We start from the raw sequence: 14,753 nt of genomic DNA on the forward strand, positions 1-14,753 counted from the left end.
GGAAATACTCGTCTGCTGTCGTCTCTAGAGAGTTGTTCCCAAGCCAGTGGGGATACGAGTGGCCACAGTATTGAGTATTGCTCTGTTTGACCTTGGGAATCCCTGCATGGCAAATGCAGACAAGTTTGAAGGTTGCTCAAGGCTGCCTAGTGGGGCCTGGGACTGCGGCACAGTCTTTTTTTTTTTTGGCGGGGGGGTGTCCATTGTGGATTGAACTCTGGACTTGGGCACTGTTCCTCAGCTCTTCATTTCAAGGCTAGTGCTCTACCACTTGAGCCACAGTGCCACTTCCAGCTTGTTTTTTCTGCTTATGTGGTGCTGAGGAATCTAACCCAGGGCCTCATGCATGCAAGGCAAGCGCTCTACCACTGAGCCACCTTCCTAGCCCGCGGCACAGTCTTTAAACACACTAAAGCCCAGCTATTTGTTTTTTAGGACAAAGCCAAGGAGGACTACGATCAGGCCATTGGCTGGTGTGTGTCCCTCATCACTGACTACCGGGTGCGGTTAGGTATGTGGGGCTATACCCTGGGACTAGAGAGACACGCATGATTTAGCACACTGGGACAAAGGAGCTAAGTAGTGAGCACCGGCCCCAAAGTCCTCCCAGGGGCTCACTGAAGCCCAAGGAATGTGATCCCTGGCTCCAGACCCTTCTGTTGATCGGACAAGCCCAGGGCATCCGGTCCCTTTTAGAGACAGATGTGAACACAGAAGGTTAGGTCACTTCAGTGAGCACTGGTTTCCACCTAACCTGAGTCTGCAATTTTTATTAATTAGGTGACTCTCACCCCAAATTCCTTAGAGTGTGTCCCACAAAGCCCTCACAAGTCGGAGTAGAAAAATTCCAGGAGATATACTAAACCAAAGACCCTGAAAAGTACCTGTTGTCTAATTATAATGTCTTCCACCCCTGCGCAGGCTGTGGCTCCTTTGCTGGTTCTTTCCTGGAATATTATGCTGCTAACATCAGTAAGTGTAAAAGCACATCTGTGAGACCCACACTCGGTGTGTTTGCCCTTGAGAAATAATTATCCTCTAAGGATGAGGCTATAAGGTTAGAGCTATAATCTTGGGTGCCACCACATCCTTAACAGAGCCCTGTGACCCTGACATGGTTTTATTCTGCCCCCTGAGGTTCCCTGAGGTGTGTCAGGGCTGTCCCTACACATGTCCTACTCTCCCTATCGAAATCCTACTTTAGAGTAGGATTTTAAGTGCTTTTCATGATAGATCTGGCATTTGCAATTACGAACTAGAATGAATTTTTGTTCCTCTGGGTCACTGAAGTATGGGAGAGTGAAGAGATGATTCCTTTTCTTTTTTTTTTTTTTTGTCAGCCATGGGGCTTGAGCTCTGAGCCTGAGCACTGTCCCTGCACTCTTCAGCTCAAGGCCAGTGTGCTACTGCTTGAGCCACAGCACCACTTCCAGTTTTCTAATATATATATATTTTTTTTCTTTGGGGGGGTGGTCTGGTCATGGGGCCTGAATTCTGGGCCTGGGTGCTGTCCCTCAGCTCTTCAGCTCAAGGCTAGCACTCTACCACTTGAGCCACAGCGCCACTTCCGGCTTTCACTTCCAGTTTTCTAGTGGTTTATTGGAGACTAGAGTTTTACCGACTTTCCTGCCTGGATTGGCTTTGAATCGTGATCCTCAGATCATCTCAGCCTCGTGAGTAGCTAGGATTACAGGTGTGAGCCACCAACACCCAGGGAAAAGATGATTCTTTTGCAGCGCTAGAGCTGTTATATGTCTGTGTTTCTCTGAATGGGTTAAACATTACTAAAGGACACTGTTCATGGAGAAAAATCAGGGATCCTGTTAAACAAAAGGTGCTTGGAAACTTAAAAATCCCACCTCAGGGGCATCTGGGGAACATGAGGCTCTCCTGCTATGTGCCTCTGAGTGTTGCCTTCCACCTCTTCCAGATTGAGATTCCAGATTTGGTACTTAGGCTGGCTCTTGCACAGGAATACAATCCAATTGTCACTGATGTTTGCATTGCAGGTTATCCTGTGAGGAAGTCCATCCAGCAGGACGTACTGGGGGCCAGCTTTCCTCAGCTGAGCAAGAGGGACTCCGAGGAGCAGGAGGTGGGCAGCCCTATGGGACGACGACAGCCCTGCAGGAAGGTGCTGCCTGACCGCTCCCGTGCTGCTCGTGACCGGGCCAACCAGAAGCTGGTGGAGTATATTGTGAAGGCCAAGGGTGCAGAGAGCCACCTGCGGGCCATCCTGAAAAGCAGGAAGCCATCAAGGTGGCTAAAAACATTCTTGAACTCCAGCCAGTATGTGACCTGTGTGGAGACCTACCTAGAGGATGAGGAGCAGCTAGACCGGGTGGTGAAGTACCTGCAGGGTGTCTACCAAGAGATAGACAGTGAGATGCTGACGAGGATCAATGGTGACAGGATCAGGTTCATTCTGGATGTGCTTCTGCCAGAGGTGAGCTGGCAAGGGCCTGGAGGTGAGGCTGTGTTCATGCTCAGAACTGGAGCTGGGATTCAGACTGGGTTAGGAGTGAAAACAAAGGCTGCTCTAGAAGCTGGTGGGTGGCCACAGTTTGCAGAGTACATCCTCTGGTTTCAAATTATTTGACCTCAATCATCTCAGTGACTCAGGAGGCAGAGGTAAGTAAGAGGATTTCTGTCCAGGGTTGTACCAGGCAAAGTTAGCATGAGACCCAATCTGAAAAACAGAGTAACAACTGAGCATGGCTAGAGTGGTTTAGTATCTGTCCAAAAGGTAGGAAGTCCATCAAAAACATTTTTTTCTTTGACCTAATATTTGTGGAAATTTTCAAAAAGATACAAAAATAAAATAATACAAAGGGCCGGGTACCAGTGGCTCACACCTGTAATCCTAGCTACTCAGGAGGCTGAGATGTGAGGATCACGGTTCAAAGCCAGCCCGGGCAAGAAAGTCTGTGAGACTCGTCTCCAATTAACTATGAGAAAACAGGAAGTGGTGCTGTGGCTCAAGTGGTAGAGCACTCACTGGCCTTGAGCTGAAGAGTTCAGGGACAGTGCCCAGGCCCCAGAGTTCAAGCCCCAAACTGACAGAAAAAAAAAGGAAAAAAAAAAAAACATATATTACACAAAGGGCTCCCAAGTGCCCATCCCCCTGTGTTATATTTTTGAGGAAAATATAAAACCATAAGCTTCTCTTTTAACCATACTGCAGTATGGCTAATGCTAATGGCTCATGCCAGGAATCCTATCTATCCAAGAGGCTGAGACCTGGAAGATTGCATTTCAAAGCTAGCCAGACAGAAAAGTCTGTAAGACCCCATCTCCAATTAGCCAGCCAAATGCTGAACCAGAGGCATGATTCAAATGGTAGAGTGCCAGCCATGACAAAAAAGATGAGTAAGGGCACAAGGCTTTGAGTTCAAGCCCCAGTACCAGCAGAAAAAAAATAAATACATTCATTGAATACATGCATATATAACCTTAGTACATAGATCTAAAACAGTGATCCTGGGCAGTATCTTTGGGACATTGTGGCTGTCGTGACTAGATGCCTCTGGCATGTGCCGCGTAGAAGCCAGGGACACTGCCCAGCATGTGCGGTACCTAGGATACCCCCAGAGAATGAGCTGGCCCAGTCGGGGAGAGCCTGTCTTGAATCACGAGGACTCGAGTTGCTTTGCCATAATTGCAATACTGTTATTTTATGTGAACACTAACAATGGTATCAGGCGCCTGTTGTGTATTCAATTTACTCTTGTGTCATTTAGGTTTGTTTTCACAGTAAGCTTACAGATTTTCAAAACTGCTCCTGTATATTTGGGTCATTGCTTTTTACTGTCTGTCTTCAGTGATGTGAACTCTAGTCTCTGGTCCAAAAGAGGGCTTCCTTGATTTAATTCAGGACCTCACTGTGAGAAGAGATCATGGATTGTGTTGGTGGCTTTGAGCCGTAAGCCAGGCCATAACTGGAGGTGACAGGAGGCATACCAGCTTGTGGATTTCTCATGTAGTGTGTCCTGTGCTGGGACTTTCCTATTAACTGCAGAGCACTTCTTTTTGGTTTAGTTCTTGGTCAGACAAGGGTCTTATGTTTTTGCCTGGAGCCAGCCTGGACTATAATCCTCCTACCCATATCTCCCTCACAGTGTGCCATCATGCTAGTTGAGATGAGGTCTCGCTAATTTTTTGCCTGAGCTGGCATGGAATCACGATCCTACCAATCTCCACCTCCCGAGTAGCTTGGATGACAGGACTGAGCTACTTTGTCTGGCCTCACCATGCCTTCTTGCAGGCCATTATCTGTGCAATTGCTGCCGTGGACGCTGTGGACTACAAGACAGCTGAGGAGAAGTACATAAAGGGACCTTTGCTCGGCTACCGGTAGGCTGTTTTCAAGCCCTTTGGGGTTTTCATTTCCAGGGCCATCTCTAACCCACAAGGTGGCCCAGATATGTGGGTACTGGGCCTGTTGTATAAATCTAACCAATTTTATTTAGCACATGGCCAAGGAGTCCTGCAGGGACCCGTGAAGTCAGAAGTCTAAGCTGGGGTAGGCAGTGAATTTGAGTCTTAGGGATTGGTCCAGAGCAGACAGTTACTACAGCAAGCCCAGAGGAAACCACCCAGAAGATCCAGTTCTGCAGCAGGCCCTGGCTGGAGTGGTCGCGTGCTTGGCAGTCCCTCTCTATTATCTTCTTCTGACAGGATGGAGTGTGTGTTTTAGACTTTCTGCCCCACCTGTTTTCAGCCTATGGCTGTTTGAGAAAACAGAATAAGATTAAGAAGTAGTCTTGGTCCCTGTCTGGAGAGAGAATGCTGTGATCAAGATGTTTTTCTCCACTGGCATTTAGCCACCCTGGGATTTTTGGCCCCCAGACCCCTAATCCGCCTCTGGGCATGCTGCCAGGCCTTGCTAGGGAACAGACAGGGCTGCAGGGCAGCGTCAGACTCCACACTCAAGTCACAGGGCTGGTCCTGTGCTTACCCGGGCCCCTGTTGCCTCTGCCGAGGTCTTGGGAGTGCCTGCAAGACCCTGGGTCCTCCTTGGCAAGGTAGCAATGCAGCTGGCACAGCAGGAAGGAGGTGGCGTGGTGTGGTGGCATGAGGAGACTTTCCTGCAGAACCACTCAAAAGTGGTTAGATTTGGTTTCATTTATAGGATGTTTACATTTTGTTTGATCTTTTATAAAATAATTGTACAAAGGGGTTTCATATTTTTGTACCAGCATATAATGTACTTTTTAATTTTTTTTTCTGATGCTGGGTTTGAACTCAGTGCCTCACATTTGTTTGGCTTGCTTTCTGAGCTGGTCTTCTACCACTAGATTCCAGTCTGGCTTTTTATTATTGTTGTTGTTGTTGTTATTAAATATCATAATTGTCTTTAAGTGGTTGTATAAAAGTGTTTCAGTGGAACACATCAATTCCAGTCTGCCTTTTTGCTAGTTATTTTGGAGATGGAGTCTGGTTCTTTTCTGTCTAGATTGTCTTTAAACCACTATGCTCCAGATCTCTGCCTGCTGAGTAGCTAACTTAGGCAAGGACATTGACATACCAAACCTTATAATGTACTTTGAGCAAATAATGTGGGTTTTTTGTTGTTTGTTTTTGTCACTTGTATTTACTTATCTAGCCTGTCACACACTGTTCACAAATAAAAATGACTGTGGCTTGAGTGTGGCCCAATTGGTGGTAGAACACTTGTGTAGCTTGTTCCGTTCACAACACAGTTCTAGGAGGGAAAGCTGGGGGTTGAGGAGTCTCCCTGGATGCCTTATTGTCCCTCCATGGTACCAGCCACACTGTGAAGTGTTACAAGTCTGAGTTAGCTTAGCTGACCAGGAAACCCTCTAATGAGCTTCATTGAGTGATGTTTAGGGGTGAAGTTCACTTGGTGTGGCACCCAGGTGTAATTAAACAATATGCTTGGTGAACCCTGACCACTTTGGGCCTTTGACCTGATTGTGGTGCCGTTGTGAACTCAGCGTCTCGTGTATGGTAAGCCCCCAGGTCCTGGGCTCTGTCCTGAGCTTTTACATTCAAAGCTAGCACTCTACTACTTTGAGCCACAGCTCCACTTCTGTTTATCTGGTGGTTAATTGGAGATGAGAGTCTTACCAATTTTCCTGCTCGGGCTGGCTTTTGAACCATGCCCAGCTCAAGCCCTTTATTTTTTTTAAAATTTTATTTTTTTAGTACCAGTAATTATATTCTTTGAATCTAAACTGTATCATTTTAAATTAATTTTATTATTATTAAGGTGATGTACAGAGGGGTTACCTTTTCTTGCAGGTAATGAGTATATTTTTTTTCTTTTCTTTTTTCTTTTTTTTTTTTGTTGGTCGTGGGACTTGAACTCTGTGCCTGAGTGCTGTCCCTCAGCTCTTCAGCTCAAGGCCAGCACTCTACCACTTGAGCCACAGCACCACTTCCGGCTTTTTCTGCTTATGTGGTGCTGAGGAATGGAACCCAGGGCTTCATGCATGCGAGGCAAGCAATCTACCACTGAGCCACCTTCCCAGCCCTCTGAGTTTATTTCTTTTTTGGACAATGTCACCCCTTCCTTCACTTTCCCCCAGTTTCCTCCTCCTGTCCCTGCCCACAAATTACATAGTTCATTTTCCACATAGTATATTCTGAATAGCATAATTACATTTGTTCACCCTTCTTCTTTCCTTGTCTGCCTCTCCCGTGTTTGTCCCCCCTAAAAATAAAAAAGCAAAAACCAACACATCACTACTGACAGCAAAAGCCCATGTTCCTTTGTTGTTTTGAGATGTTCCTTTGTTGTTTTGTGGCCCAGGCTGGCCTTGACCTGCACCGTTATTCCTATCCACACCATACTCTCTTTTTCTTTCTTGCTTGCTTGCTTGCTTGCTTTTCTCTCTCCCTCTTTCTTTCTCCCTCCCCCCCCCCATTCTCTTTTTGTGGTTGTGGGGCTTGAACTCTGAGCCTGGGTGCTGTCCCTCAATTCTGTCAGTTCATGGCTAATGCTCTACCACTTGAGCCACAGTACCACTTCCAGTTTTCTGGTAGTTAATTGGAGGTAAGAATCTCATGGACTTTCCTGCCACGGCTGGCTTTGAACTATGATCTTCAGATCTCAGCCTTGAGTAGCTAGGGTTACAGACGTGAACTATTGGCACCCAGCTATCTCTCTCTCTCTTTTTTTTGTGCTGGTCCTAGGGCTTGACTCAGAACCTGGATACTGCCTCTGAGCTTTTTCACTCAAGGCTAATTCTCTCCTTTCCACTTGAACCACAGCTCCACTTCTGGTTTTTTGGTGGTTAATTGGGATGAGCATCTCACAAACTTTCTTGATCCTTGATTCTCAGATCTTAGCCTTCTGAGAGGATTATAGAGAGGTATGAGCCAGCAGCATCCAGGTTATTTTTTTTGTATGTATTTTTATTGTAAAGATACTGTACAGAGGGGTTACAGTTATATGAGTAAGGTAATGAGTCCATTTCCTATTGAGCATTGTTACCTCCTCCTTTGTTTTTCCCCTACAGTCCCTTCCTTCCCCTACCTCCCCAACTCCTCCCTGCTCTGCCCTCCGAAGTTGTAAAGTTCGTTTTCAGCATACATCCAGGGTGTTTTGTTTTTTGGTTTTTTCGTGGTACCCAGTACTAAGGGTCTGTGCTCTGCTCTGCTTTTTCACTTATAGCACTTGAGCCATGCCTTAAGGTCCAGCTTTGTGCTGGCTAGTTGGAGTCAAGAGCCTTGAGGTTTCGTCTGCCCAGGCTGTTTTTAATCTCTATCCTCAAATCTCAGTCTCTTGAATGACTTAAGATTACGGGGGTAAGCAACTAGCCATACTCTTTCTCTAAGAAACATGTGTGTACGTGTGTGTGTGCACGCGTGTGCACGCCTGCCTTTTTTTTTCTTTTTTGAAAATGGTTATTGTAAGAGTGAAGTACAGCTGGGTTGCAGTTACATACATTAGGTAATGTGTACATCTATTTGAATAGTGTCTTCTCTCGTTTTTACCCAGTTATTACCTCTGGTACATGCCTGTAATTCTGACACCTAGATGGAGGCAGATGGATCAGAAGATGGAAGCCAGCCTAGGTTACATAGTGTGGCTCTTATCTCCTTCCACTCCCCCCCACCCCCCAAAAATACAGTTTTTAAGATTTTAGGGTTGGACAATAATTCAATGGTAGATCACTTTTCTAGTATATACAAGGCCCAGGATTTAACCCCCAACATCACAAAGAAAGAAAGGGGCAGTGGATTATGATAAAATGCATGTAGCCAAAGGAAGGCAGAGAAGGAAAGGAAGAATAGGAGAGTGGCTACTGGTAGGCTGTTTTCGTTGTCCATCTTTGGGATTCTCATTTCCATATGTGTGAGGTTGCCCTGATTATAGTAAAATATACCTAGCTTAAAAATCTGCTGTCTTTATGATAAAATGTGCAGATTGATAGCATGAAATGCATTATTCCTCATCATCTCCAGAACTTCCTCATTTTCCCAAACTGAAACTGCTCCCTTAGACACCAACTCCTCGGTTTCATTCTCCTTAAAAACTCAATGAATCATTACTAAAACGATCCATCATCTTTTGTTTTCTGAAGGGAAAAAGAAATATTTGATAACCAGCTCCTAGAGGAGAGGAATCGGCGCCGCTGGTGATGGAGCTGCTGTCCCCCGGGTAGCCTGCTGTGTCTCGCCGGGCTTGTGTGCAGGTTCCACAGTTAGTAAGAAGCCCGGCCATGGACGCTCCTCTTGCTCCTCTCACTCTTCTCCTGTTGTTCTCCAATGCTCTGGAAATCAGGAGGCCCAGGGAGTGGGTTGTCTTTGGATCTATCAGCCCTGAAGAGTCATTTCATTAACACACCAAAAGCTAGCTATTTCTTCCTGGTGGATTTTATAAGGTGCATTTCCTGAAAGGTTGTTTTTGATTTTTTTTTTAATTTCCTGCAAGGTTTTTAAAAGAACATTATTGCATAGCTCTCATTGTGACTGTATAGTTGGATATGAAGTGTAACATTTGTGTTTTGTGTTCCCCATTGCACCCAGCATTCTCCAGGAATTTCTAAAAAAGAGTGTGCAGTGAATATATGGCTCACTCTGTAAGCACTGATGTGTTTTTCTGATCTTGTTTTGTTTTGTTTCCTTTGTGTGTGTCCTGACGGTGAGTTCTGGCACCTGCTCTGCCCCTCCTGCATGCTGAGCAGGAAAAGCGTCTTTGTGAGAGGCGGAACCAAAGAGCTGCAGCCTCACGTTGCAGTGTGTGTGTGGGTGTGGCATCCATCTGTGCAGAGGGATAAAGAGACACATTACCCAATGGTCTCTGCATCTAGCCCCAGGAGGGCAATAGCAGTGGGCATCTAGATACCAGATGCCACTTGCAGTCTCCCTGTCTTGACAATCTACCTGGACAGCAATGGCAGGGTCCCAGTGCCTCGTTGGAGTGTGGGCCCAGTATATTCAGAGATAAGTCCTTTGTCCTGAAGGCTAGCACAGTGCATAGCCAGCAGGGTCAGGCTGGCCAGCAGAGTGACCCTGCCCTGAATGAAGGGTAAGTTCAGCCCTGCCATCCTAGAAGTGCTTGTGGCCAGGCCATTATCTTCTAGCACAGTTGTGACAATTCTGTCAAAGTTAAAACTGAACAGCAGTGAATTATTTATTCTAAGCTAATGCCTGAGGCTCTCTGTGGAAGTAAATGTTGGCCAAGGGAATTTTCAGATTGTGACATGAGATGAATTTGAAAGCAAGATCAAGTCCTTCCAGGCCAGATGCCACATGTGGGTGTGGTCACTTGGTTCCTTTTGGTCTCTTCCCCATCAGTTGTGCCTGTCCCTTGGGGAGTCCTGGATTTGCAGTGGCCTTCTCCCCAGTGTTCCCCTCACCCAGATGATGGCTGCCATCGAGGAGCAAGAGGAGAAGGTAGTTCCTGCCAAGTGTCACCCAGAAAGCCACGTGGAGCAGGAGAAACCTTAGTGAAGGTTGGGATCTCATTGCCTTGAGCCTTTCGAGGGACTGACACATGGAGGTGTCTTTGATGGGGGTGGGGAGGGGGGTACCGGGCACCTTCCAGTGGCCATTTTGATTGCACTTGACTTTGCTCATAAGAGGTCCTGCCTCCCTCTGTCCACCATCTGTGGAGTTCATGTCCAGAGAAGGAGTACACAATTTGTGTGTCTGATCATCTGGCCCTGCACTGGTCACTCCTTGTACAGCTTTACCCCTCGGTGCCCTCCCCTCCTCTCAGAAGGGGCCTCCCCAGTGTTGCTAGATCAAGCAGTCTCCCTCTGGTGTGGGAAAATTTGCCCCAATAGCAGCCATGGCTGAATCTGGAGTTTCCCATTGGCGTTGCCTGGTAACCAGCAGTGGACACATCAAATACATGGGACATTGGGGTGGCTGAGAAACCTGTTGGGAATTCTGCAGAAATGGTGTCTGTGTGAGAGAGTATCTATTGTTGGAAAGTATTTTTATACATGTGCTTTTATCTGTGCCGACCTTTACTGTGTCCTGAGGGTTGGATTGTTCAGCTATTCAGATGAATTAAATGCCTTTTCAGAGCTATGGCTTTTCTTTTGGAACCCCTAAACTACATGGAGGGGGGCTTTGGGCTATTTCCTAGAAGAATCTGCTGGGCCTGAGCTGATATCTACCCATTCTGCTGTCCCTAGCATAGGGCCTTCATTTGTTCTGCTCTGCTCTAGAGACACTTACAGAATCCAGTCACTTGCCAGGAGAGTCCAGAGACCCCTCCCCCCCCCGCCCAACTCCCCCCCCCTCCAGCCATCCCTGTTCCCCCTATTTAGTCAATTCTGAGGGTGTTTGTTTCAAAATTTGGCCTGAGGTAGCTGGGGGTGGACTCTTTGAGGGCATTCTGCATGTAGAGGATATTTATAACCTAGATTATCTGAATCAGGGCCTGCCTGATGACCCCACTGGCATGCCCAGTGAGGAAAGTTCTGACAGCTGTCCTGGGGTCAGGTGAAGCCTTTCCTGTGATGGCCCTGTGTCAAAGCTGCTTTGGAGCTATCAAGACTTGATCCTAGCTGGGCTCTGATGGCTCACACCTGTATTCCTAGTGGCTCAGGAGGCTGAGATCTGAGCTAGCCAGGGCAGGAAAGGCCATGAAACTCATTTCCAATTAATCACCAGAAAGCTGGAAGTGGAACTGTGGCTCAAAGTGGTAAGAGCACTAGCTTTGAGCAAAATAGCTCAGGGACAGTACCAAGGCCCTGAGTTCAAGCCCCACACTGACTCCCCAAAAAAAGATGATCCACGAAACCCATGTCTCCCTATACTCAGGTCTTCCCCCTCAGCACGTGGGCATTGGGCTGGGTTTACTCCGGTGGGTATATTGTGCACTGCAGGATCAGGAGCAATATCCTGGCCTCTGCCTATTCCATGCAAGGGGGCGCCACAGTCCTCCAGATACTCCAGAAACTACTGGATCTTACCGGGCTCCTCCTGGCTCCATCTCTCTGTTTGTTAATTGCCAGATCAGAGACCAACTTAGCGCCATCTACTGTCAACTTCTGGACCTCCTGCCCCTGGTCACTGAGGCTTCCTTCCCAAAGTTAATTTTATTTATTGTAGCTCAGGATGGTACAAAAGAATGGAAGTTCCCCCAACAAAAGGACCAACACAACAGGAATGGACAGTTCCCCTCGTGGGCACCTTGATATCCAGCATGTACAAATATATAGCTCACTGAAACATGTTCCAGTTCTGCTTTTCCTGCCTTTTCCCTACTCACCCACACCTCCCTCCCACTGGCTCCACAACTGGTTTCTGATCTGTCTGTTCCCCCATTCCCTTCTTACTCCCCCCTCCTCCATACCTGATGCTCCCCACTGAACGTGATCTCACCCAGGTTCCTAAGCACCTGGCTTCTTCCCTACCCCATGCAACTGACCTCTTATCCAATCCCTCCACCCAGCAACTAGCCAGACACATCGGTCACACCTCTCGTGTCCTCTACGCATTACTCCAAAATATAGAGGTAGAAAATAGTGTCTGTCACAGTTTCCATACGCTGGGGTCCAAGAGCAAATAGGCTGGGTAGTTTAGGGGTCTCTAGAGGCTACAGCCAGGTGCAATATGGGGCTCAGGTGCCTCGCTCAAGAGTGAGCATAGTTCCTAAGTACTTGGGTGGCTCAAGGCCTTAGTTCCTCCTTGAATTGCACCTCTCCCTGGCTGGTGAACTTCCTGCTTTGCTGGCCCACAACTACAAGCAATTCCTGACATTCCTCCCATTCATCCCCCATGCCACCTCCCAGATAGGTTCTGGTGCCAGACAGAGGAAGGACTGTTTTCTGGCTCTCAATCTCAATAATTGAGTTCCCAGAATCATGCCTATTTAATTTCATTTTATTTTTTTGCCAGCACTGAGGCTTGATTTTGGGGGGGGTGGGGGGAGGTCGGGGGTGGGAGAAGGTCCTAGGGCTTGAACTCAGGGCTTGGATGCTATCCCTGAACTTTTTGTTTTGTTCAAGGCCATCACTTGAGCAACAGCTCCACTTCTGGCTTTTTTGGTGGTTTACTGGAGATAAGGGTCTCACTGACTTTCTTGCCTGGGCTGGCTTTGAACTGTGATTCTCAGATCTCAGTCTCCTGAGTAGTTTAGGATTATAGTTATGAGCCACCAGCACCCAGCTATATCTCAGCTAAGGATTACAGGTATGAGCACCACTGCCCAGCAGGACTGGGTAATATAAAGAAAATATATGGGGCTGGGAAGGTAGAGCGCTTGCCTTGCATGTTCGAGGCCCTGGGTTCGATTCCTCAGCACCACATAAGCAAAAAGAAAAAGCCGGAAGTGGCGCTGTGGCTCAAGTGGTAGAGTGCTAGCTTTGAGCTGAAGAGCTGAGGGACAGCACCCAGGCCCAAAGTTCAGGCCCCATGACCGGACCCAAAAAAAATATATATATATATATGTAATATGAAGAAAAGATACTTATTTCTCACAGTTCTGAAGGGCCAGGCAGAATAAACAAACTTCCTTCTTTTACCTTTCAAGTGCCAGGGACAAGCCCCCTTTTGCCTCTTTTAAAATCACTAATGCCTGGAAGGGGACTCCTTCTGACTTCTTTGTCTTCAACACCAGAAACAATGTGGTTTTGGGATCAAGTTTCCAGCACATTACTATAGGGGACACTAGGGAAAATCCAGGAAACCCAACCCAAAGAAAGTGCTTCATTAATATAAAATAATTCACTGGGTATGGCTTATACAAGGTCTTTCTGTACAGTCTCTGACCTTTTCTGTAACACTAAATATTTAACTTTTTTTTCCTTTTTGGCAGAACTAGAGTTAGGACTCAAGGCCTTTTTGTTGTTGTTGGGCCTGGGGCTGGGTGCTTTCTCTCAGGGGCTGTCCCTGAGCTCTTTCACTCAAGGCTAGTGCTCTACCATTTGGAGCCACAGTGCCACTTTCAGTTTTCTGGTGGTTAATTGGAGTTAAGAGTCTCATGTAGTTTCTTGACTGGGCTGGCCTTGAACTGATATCTTCAGATCTCAGCCTCCCAAGTAACTAGGATTACAAGTGTGAGTCACTATCACTCAAGCCACACTCCATACTTCTTTTTTTTTTTTTAATACCACAGTTCAGAAATTCTTGAGAGGCACAGAAGAAAATGTTTTGTGTACCTGCTACCATTTCAGAGTCTCCTTTGAAGTCTTTTCAGCTAAAATCCCCGTCTCCCTCTTCTCTCCTATAGGTTGTCCATCTCAAGTCCATGCCTGTACTGGGTGACACAACTTCTCTCCCCCATCCTTTCCCCCTGCCTCTGACCATCAGAAAGCTGGTGGCGCTAAGAACAGGGGTCAGGGCCTGGCTTTCCTCCACAGTGGGAACCTAGCACCTCCATAGGTATTAAATAAATGCCTGGGGAGGTCCTTAATAGATCATCTTGCTGGAGCTGCAGTTTCCCCACTTGTAAAAGGGGTGGAACACGTATCCTGCAAGGTGGAGGTGGCATACAAGCAGAGATATTTTTATAAAATACCAGTTCTAGCCCTACCAACTTAAAAAACAATTAAATATAGCTGGGCACCTGTGGCTTACACCTGTAATCCTAGCTACTCAGAAGGCTGAGATCTGAGGATCACGGTTCAAAGCCAGTTGGAGCAGGAAAGTCGGGACTCATCTCTAATAAACCATTAGAAAACCAGAAGTGGTGCAGTGGCTCAAGTTGTAGAGGGCTCACCTTGAGCTGAAGAGTGCAGGGACAGTGCCCAGACCTAGAGTTCAAGCCCCACGGCTGACCGAAAGAGAAAATCAATTAAAAAAGTAAATAGGTTACAGGAATAGAGAGATACACAGTATTTTTAAATACAAGTACATATCGAGATTTGAGAGAATAACTTGAAAACTCAGAGGCATGGGAAAGGACAAATATGATGATAAGCCAGTAAATGTACAGCTTTTTACTAACTGAGTACAGTGAAGTCAGGTCTGCCGCAGGGGTCAAAACCGTTGCCGAAACCCGGGATCGAACCAGGGACCTTTAGATCTTCAGTCTAACGCTCTCCCAACTGAGCTATTTCGGCGGAATAGCTGCCCGTCCTCCTCTTCTCGCCTCCGCCCTCTCCCACTGCGTTGCGCGCAGGCGCAGTTTGTTGTGCATGCGCAAATTGAGTAACTCTCGTAAGACCGCTCTGGAAGCCCACTAGTCATGCCGTCTCTGTGGCGCAATCGGTTAGCGCGTTCGGCTGTTAACCGAAAGGTTGGTGGTTCGAGCCCACCCAGGGACGTGTGCATTCTTACTTTTGGCTCCCCAAGGGAAGGAAAAAAAAAACCACGTGGGTTTG

General features: G+C 47.0%; 1 protein-coding gene and 2 non-coding genes across 4 annotated transcripts in view; 2 read left to right on the top strand and 1 right to left on the bottom strand.

Moving 5' to 3' along the window:
* LOC105990474 (PWWP domain-containing protein MUM1) overlaps positions 1–10,505 on the top strand; it is a 29,596-nt gene extending 19,091 nt beyond the window's left edge. For both annotated transcript variants that reach the window (XM_013022911.1, XM_013022912.1), the window contains exons 10-14: positions 436–511; positions 922–972; positions 2,010–2,446; positions 4,265–4,353; positions 8,553–10,505. In XM_013022911.1, the coding sequence (XP_012878365.1) occupies positions 436–511; positions 922–972; positions 2,010–2,446; positions 4,265–4,353; positions 8,553–8,610 (711 nt within the window). In that variant the 3' untranslated portion in view covers positions 8,611–10,505. The remainder of the gene's footprint in view (positions 1–435; positions 512–921; positions 973–2,009; positions 2,447–4,264; positions 4,354–8,552) is intronic.
* Positions 10,506–14,419: 3,914 nt separating this feature from the next.
* On the bottom strand, positions 14,420–14,492 carry Trnaf-gaa. The gene has a single exon. It is a non-coding gene; the product is annotated as a tRNA-Phe (tRNA).
* A 130-nt stretch (positions 14,493–14,622) lies between these two features.
* On the top strand, positions 14,623–14,696 carry Trnan-guu. The gene has a single exon. It is a non-coding gene; the product is annotated as a tRNA-Asn (tRNA).
* The last annotated feature ends 57 nt before the right edge of the window (positions 14,697–14,753 follow it).

Source organism: Dipodomys ordii, unplaced genomic scaffold, assembly GCF_000151885.1.
Source record: "Dipodomys ordii isolate 6190 unplaced genomic scaffold, Dord_2.0 Scaffold64, whole genome shotgun sequence".
Classification (NCBI taxonomy): domain Eukaryota; kingdom Metazoa; phylum Chordata; class Mammalia; order Rodentia; family Heteromyidae; genus Dipodomys; species Dipodomys ordii.